Source organism: Neophocaena asiaeorientalis, unplaced genomic scaffold (assembly GCF_003031525.2).
Source record: "Neophocaena asiaeorientalis asiaeorientalis breed wild unplaced genomic scaffold, Neophocaena_asiaeorientalis_V1.1 scaffold254, whole genome shotgun sequence".
Taxonomy (NCBI): domain Eukaryota; kingdom Metazoa; phylum Chordata; class Mammalia; order Artiodactyla; family Phocoenidae; genus Neophocaena; species Neophocaena asiaeorientalis.
The window spans coordinates 3,528,015-3,535,706 of NW_020174705.1; the positions used below are offsets into that span (position 1 = coordinate 3,528,015).

The following is a 7,692-nucleotide window of genomic DNA, read 5'->3' on the forward strand; positions in this document are numbered from 1 at the left end:
AACGGGGGGGGGCCCGGGTTCCCCAAAAAAAAAAAAAAAAAAAAAAATCCAACGGGGTTTTGATAGCAGATGAAAAAACTGATTAGTAGGATTTCAGATTCCATATTGCAACTAACCCTTAAGAAACTACCACTTCTTGGATGTTGGTACAGTATCAAAGAAAAACATCCACAATTGTCTAAAACAGCTATCAAAATGCTCCTCCACTTTCCAATTATATATCTCTGAGAGCCAGATTTTCCACACATTCTTCAACATAGTGCAACAGACTGAAGGCCAAAGCAGTTAAGAAAATCCAGCTGACAGGCTTAAAAATGGCTAAATGGCTAACATGGTAAATATTTATTATGTGTGTATGTGGAATGACTATACTCTCACAATATCGAAATCCAAACAGAAATACCAATTAAGTCACCAATCAACAGAGAGACGAAAATTTAAGCACATGTGCACACACGATAGAAAATTCACTGTGTTCTTTTCAAGATTATTATTCCACAGCAAAGTACATAGGCGACACTAACCAGTAAGTAGAAACACAATTATTATTTGAAGGCTGGCTAGTAGATGAGAACCCTGAAATTTCTTTACTTATTCTATTTGCTTCTTTTTAATTTTTCCTTCTTAGTTATTCTACCTGAAAAGATTATCCTCCCCCCTTCATTCCACCTGAAATTCAGGGAACCATTCCCTTAACTTTCTTTGCCAAAGGCTAATTCTACTCAAAAGCTGGTCCTCAGAATTAACAGCTTGGGGCGGGGGTGTACCTCCCTGGTGGCGCAGTGGTTAAGAATCCACCTGCCAATGCAGGGGACACAGATTCGAGCCCAGGTCCGGGAAGATCCCACATGCCGCGGAGCACGGGTGCACTAAGCCTGTGCGCCACAGTACTAAGCCTGCGCTCTAGAGCCCCTGAGCCACAACTACTGAAGCCCGCGCACCTGGAGCCCGTGCTCCGCAACAAGAGAAGCCACCACAAGGAGAAACGCGCACCGCAACGAAGAGTAGCCCCCGCTCACCGCAACTAAGAGAAAGCCCGCGCACAGCCATCCATCCATCCATCAATCAATAAATAAATATTAAAAAAAAAAAAAGAATTAACAGCTGTGTGCTCCTCTGGAAGCTACATAACTTGGTCTGAAGGAGCCTGAATAAATGGTCATCAGGGGCTGCCTGAGCACCGACTCCACAGCTGTTTGTCGTCTCCGATCCCAGATGTCAAGCCAAATTTTCTGCTTCATCCTATCTCTGCCCCTTGCTACTCGAGAGGCTGTTTCGACGTGCACAAGCGAGTCCGTGCAAGGACGCAGGTGAGCAGGGAGTTTCTCTTCAACATGACTTAAGAGCAGACACCAAGCAGTCAGCTGTGGGCAAGCACTACCGTGGCAAGGGTTACAAGCTATCCAAGCTACCAGTTGAAGCCAGGGGTGCATTTGAGCAAGCAAACTGCACCCTAAACTAGTGTGTAGCCAGGGCTCCTAGCTGTAGCTGGCAGGGAACCAGGGAGCCCAGACTTCCAGTTTGGGACAGCTGCTGGCAAAAGCTGAAGCGCCAAGTATGTCTGTCCACTGTCAGTTTGAGGAGTGGCCCCAGACAGGGGCTAGACAGAGACTCTTCCAAGTGCCACCCATCAGCACATGGTGAAGGGCTCGGTCACTGAGGTGGCCAGTGGGTAACCATCTCTACCAATGCACATCAACAGATCTTTCCCCGAGCTAAAAGCTTGGTTTGGGGGGGAAGTCTTGTTTTGTTTCTGCACCTAACAATGCAATAGCCTCGACATTCCCTTCTACAAATACATGAGTGCTGGTGTCGATTTGGAATAACTGTGCACCTTCGTTTTATCTTCCTAGTATTTAAGAGTAAAGATGACTGTATTTTCTGACAGTTTCACTTTCTTTGTGACTCTCTACCTATGAAAGGAAAAACTAACAGTTCTAGACAACACTCCTCACCTTTTTGCTTGTGGCCCAAGACAGAACGGAACAGCCAGTACCCTCATGGGCCCGGTGGTATGTCCCAAATAGTGTGAAAGGACCCTTCTTCCCATCACTCAAATCAGACTATTTCTTCCTAATCTTTAATAATAATTGCCCCTCACTTTCTGGATCATTTCCAAAATCCTAGTCCTGTGCTGAAAATTCTTTCAACCTTCTCTCTAAGTGATTGGGCACCCTCTCTAAAATTTCACACACAAACTTTATCTTTTACTTGTTTATTGTCTGATCATCCTGTTAGAAAAGAATCACCACGAGGGCAGAAATTTTGGTGTTTTGTTCACTGCTGTATCCCCAGCACCTAGAAATGTGCCCAAAACAAAATAAATTATCTGTTGAATGAATGAATGGACAAGCCAGGGGCTCCTGGCCTATGTCATATTCTACAACTTGATTCTGCATTTTCCATTCACACCACAGAAACTTCAAAGGCCTCTCACCCATGCCTGATGTCAAACTGTCCCCATGTCAATTCCAGAAACTTGAAAAGCCATTTCCGGTTCAAAGAATCAAGCCCCTTGCCTGCCCCTGTCATCTGTTTAAATACGGTTATATATTCAATCCAGCTGATCTTACTGCTGCTCACATCTATCCCCTCATCTCCACTACCACTGTTGTTACCTTGGTCTAAGCCACTATTGCCTCTGCCTGGGATTTACTGAAACAGCTCACTAATCACCAACTCACATTCCCTAGAACTGAAAGAGTAAACTTTCTCAAATTGCAAATCAGATCACCTAAGCTTCCTGCTCAAAGCCCATCAGTGGCTACCCATTACCTACAGGATGGAATCCAAACTCCTTCCCAGGTAATCGCAGTCTTCCTTGTCCTGATGAACTACTTAAACTGCCCAGTCCACCAAGAAACGTAACCCCAAGCCTTTGCCCACGCTTCCTCCTCTGCACCGAATGTCCTTCTTTTATCCACTGGAAAGCCACTGCTCGACCTCAAGACCCCCCAGGTGCGTGCACCTCTCTACTGTATTCCCATCTCTGGACTCGACGATGTTTATACCCTCGAGCTCCCCCAAGTCACAAACCATCACGACTCCACCTGTGCGTCTATGGGGCCAGGCGCTGTGAGAGCACAACAAAGATGTTCTCGGGGTGAGTGAATGTGCAGAAATGATGAAAGTCCACTTCCCACAAAGCCTGTTCAGACAAATTACAGAGTGGCAGCTTCCTTTCACACTGCCAGGCTAGTGCTGGAATCCCCAGTTTATTCAATGGATATTCATTTCTACAGAATCCTCTACTGGTTATTTTTAACCCCAAGATCAGAAAAGGGGACAAAAGGACAAAACTGCCAACACTGCGTAGAGAAAAATATCTGCCACAAACCCAAAGATGGGCTAAAAGGAATCTTATGTATATAACCTTAGCCCTCTGTATGAAAAGGGTCTTCTACAAACTATGCTATCATCTCAACTGAGCAGATTTGTACAATGTCAGGAAAATTGAACTGTGCAGTTTCAAAAAAGGTCAGGAAGTTGTGTAGACATCCTCTATTACTGGGGTCCCGTCCAGAGGTTTTCAAAATGTGCTGAATAAAGCAAAAATCATGGTCTCAGGGAAACTGTTAAAGGAGAGAATATCATACCAAAAAATCACTGGTTAAGCTAAGCCCTCTATCCTTCCCCATATCCCATCCAGTGCTAAAACTTTTCCTTATAAATATACAGTGTACACAAATTTAAAGAAAAAGTTAATTTACGAAATTTACACTATGTGAGTTTTTCTTAAAAATCAACAAACTCATTCTGGCTTTTCTTTTTTTTTCTTTGGTCAGTGTCTTTGAGACCTTCGATCTATAAGTTGAAAATAAAATTACACATAAATTAACAAAAATGGGTATTGCCAAAGAATCAAAGACCTGGCAATTTCCAGACATACTTAATGATTACATCTGTTTTTATTTTTGAAATTCAAGTAATACACTGTTCAAAGCACCACTTACAAAACTGCTATCATTGTCATACTTAATCTAATGTAGTACAGCGCTGCTCCATTCTCTGGAATCTGTCCCACAACCCCTGAGGACAGAGCCTGAGACACTCAGATCCCAAAGGTGCCAAAATGTCAAGCAGGGATTACATCCGCACCCCACTCCACTGGCACCTCCAGACTCCAGAGCAAGAGACACCCTCCTGCAAAGGAAGACACTTATCACAGCAGAATCTCTTAAGCGAACTACAAAGTATAGTTTCTGACCTCATCAATGCAGCCTTGCAAGCTCTTGAGGCAGAGAGAATTATGAGGTGAAAATATATTTCTACTCTACCCACAAATTCTTCAACTGTTGGCAAAATCAACAGAATAAAGAAAAATTAGGATAAGAATAAAGCACCCTCGCCAGATAACAGATAAGTAAATGACATGGAACTCCGATCACAAGCAGAGAAAGAAAATATCAACTGAGCACACGGGACTGTGTCAAGACTGACAATTTACCCAGGCCCTCAAACTCAATCACTTACCAGGGCTGATTTACACTATTACTTCTCCTGTCTCTGATTTAAGCTGTTACTTCTCCTTCTGAGGATTCCACTCCCTGGGGCTTTTCACTGTGTAATTTATGCAACGTGGGGGCACCACAAAACACAATACAGCTTTACAAATGTTGGCTTTTTAAAAATTAATGTTATTTTCTCTACATACTCCCAAAATAGATGTTGCCCTCAATCCAGAAGACTTTAGTAAAATATAAGGACAATTTTAAAAAAGGATGGGAGAGGATGTTATTTAGAATTCTTACTTTTGATCCCACTTACTTATACATCATTTCCCAGACCTCAAAGATTTTTGACCTAAGTGAAAATAAAAGAAAAATAAAATAAAAGAAGCAGCTCAGTGAAAACACAAAGAATAGCAGTAAGGAGCTTAAGACAGGGACACATCTGAGGGGTTGGGGGAGGGGGTCTAAACTTTCAAATCACCTGGTGGTCTGAGAAGTTTAATATTCTAAAATGCTGCAGTCTATAAGGTAAGACAAATACCATGATAAGAAAGCATTGTTAAATAAATGAAAGCTGAAAATGCAAACATTTTTAAAAAAGACATCTAGGCAAAAGGCAGTGTGCACTTAGGGGTACATAATTTCATCTAATTCTCAAGGGTCTTGCAGGGCTGAGCCGACTTCCTTATCCCAGCAAAGTGAGGCCCAGAGAGGAGAAAAGTTTTATTCTTCACATTTTTGGAAAAAGGCATAGAAAAACGTTTTGATGGGGCTTCAGGGTGACCAAATGGATCACAAAGGCAATTTCTTATGGTGTTTCAAAGTTTTGACCACTGAAAGGCTCCAATCCCCTTACACTCATCAGACCTGCCCCAGAATCTCAGAAACATTAACAGCCGACTGGCAGGATACATATTGTCAAAGTTCTCCTTCCTTCAAAAAAAGGTGTCATCTATGTCAGCACTGTCAGGGTGTGAACAGATCTGTGATACCTCACTCACTGGGGGAAAAGTCCCACTGGTCCTGAGATGCCCCCATGATAAGATGTCCGAGAACAACTGATCTGCCTCCAGATGCTGACAGTGGAAAAAGACTGTTTTGTTTTTCCAACACAAATGGGATTGTGGAAGGAGATGACAAGGCAAAGAAATGCACATACCTTTCAACTGGTCAGCAACAACGTTCTGGCCGAGGCGTTCAGTAACCTTCCCATCTTCCATTTCGTACCGGTCATCTAGGTATTTTGCGGTGGCCTCGGAAATGTGAACCTTGCCAGCCACTCCCAGCTGCTCCATGAGGTTGGCCAAGTTCACATCATTGGACCACACGTCGAATTTAAACCTCCTCATGCCCAAGATGCCGCACAAGACAGTCCCCGTGTGAACCCCAACGCGCATGTTCACCATCTCTTTCTTCTCTTGGCAGAACTGCTCGATAGCCCTTATCATGCCCAAGCCCATTTCAATGCAGCAGTAGGCATGGTCGGCCCGAGGCTCGGGACACCCGGCCACACAATAGTAGCAGTCTCCCAGAGTGCTGATTTTCTCACATTTGGTCTCCTCGCACAACCGGTCGAAGCGGCCGAACAGATCATTGAGGAGCCCCACCAGGGCATGGGCGGACTTATTGGCACTCATCTTGGTGAAGCCCACAATATCTGCGAATAAAATACTGACTTCTTCGATCTGCTGCATTTTGAACGGGCGGAAGGCAATAGGGGCTTTCTGTATGGAAGACTTTTTCTTCCTGTTCTTGGGGCTGGAGGTGGCATGCCTTTTGACAGAATTCTCGCTCTCCTCGTCCCCCTGCTTCATCAAGTCATCAGCTATGATTCTTGGCATCACAGAATGAATCATCCTCTCTTTCAGGGCTTTTTCGACTTCCAGATCCTTTCCATGCATAATTGACTGGCCCACCTTGAGGAAGGTGCTTCTGGATCTCACCTGGGACATGATGAACAGGTGGATCCCAATGGCGTGAATGCAGACGTGCAGCAGGGCTCGGCTCAGCAGCTCCCAGTGCAGGGCCTCTGCTCCAGGTGAGGGGAAGCAGGCTTTGTCTTGGAAATGATAGCCAAAGGTCTCAAAAAGAACAGAATAGGCCACTCCCAAAATCAAGCTCAAGTACAAAGGTAAGTGCATGACGGTGTAGAGCAAAAAGAGCACTTCAATGCACATGGAAAAGCTCCCCACTTGAGATAAGCAAGTGTCTGTGGGCCTGGCTGCCCGAGTATGATTGAAGCTGTCAACTCGTCCTGAGAAGGGCGTCAAAACCTGAAACTGGGAAGCCAGAGTCAGGGCGAACACCAGGAGGGTAAGAACCAGCGAGGTCCACACGTAATGCCGGGCGTACAGCTTGGTGAAGGTAAACAGAAAAAAGCCCACACACACCACGAGGAAGCACAGAGCAGGGGCTACCATGACAGTCAGTTTGGATCTCATGTGGACCCCAAAATAGATGCTCCAGAGAAGGCAGGCGAAGCCAATGTAGAAGAGCGCATACCGGAAGCGGCGCTGGGTCTGCGGGAAGCAGCGCTCCATGCAAGCCTCCTCCAGGTTCATGGAGTCGAATTTGGGGTCCCACCACCGGCTGGAGGCCCTCTCGAACAGCTGAGGCAGCTTCTTTTTCCTGCGCAGTCGGCCTCCGGCGCCCATTCTCCGGGGGACGCCCCCTGAGTCCCCGGAGCTGCTACAGCTGGAGGAGATGCTGTACTTGCAGTGTTTCGGGTGGCTGTTGGAGGACAGCTGCTTGGGGTTGATTTTGACCCTCACACTGTTGCTGTCTCCGCTGGAGTCACAACTCACCTCGGTGCTGTGGTGCTGCAGCAGCTGCTGGTGGGGCGGGGAAGCCATGTTGCCGAGCGCTCGGAAGCCTCCCGGCCGGGGTCACCGGAACCTATCAGCGAGACAACCAGAGTTACACTGGCATCTGTTCCTGCAGGTACGCACACCTGAAGGCCACGAGCTCTACCGGTTTCCTAAGTGGGGGCCCCGGCGGTCTACTGGGAAAGGCACCGTCTGCTCACAACAACCGGGTAATGTCTGAGCGCCACTCCACCGTCCCCCCTCGAGGCCAACCGCAGCCACCGGGGCCGGACCTGGAACACACGGGGGTCCGAGCGGCGGCCGCCCCCGCGCCCGTCCAGCGCCGCCCGAGCCCGCGGTGCGTTTCCTACGCGCGCACTCGCCTGCTCCGCCGCCGGCTCCGGAGAGAAAGTCCAGCCGAGTCCTCTCACGCCGCG

General features: G+C 46.7%; 1 protein-coding gene across 2 annotated transcripts in view; it reads right to left on the reverse strand.

The window, feature by feature from the left end:
* ADCY9 (adenylate cyclase 9) overlaps positions 1-7,692 on the reverse strand; it is a 124,702-nt gene extending 117,010 nt beyond the window's left edge. Inside the window, exons 1-2 of one of the 2 annotated variants that reach the window (XM_024759606.1) lie at positions 7,639-7,692; positions 5,611-7,346 (exon numbers count right to left, since the gene is read on the reverse strand). In XM_024759606.1, coding sequence (XP_024615374.1) covers positions 5,611-7,303 — 1,693 coding nt within the window. In that variant the 5' untranslated portion in view covers positions 7,304-7,346; positions 7,639-7,692. Of the gene's footprint in view, positions 1-5,610; positions 7,347-7,548 lie in introns of both variants that reach the window. The other variant, XM_024759607.1, reaches the window with a different exon arrangement.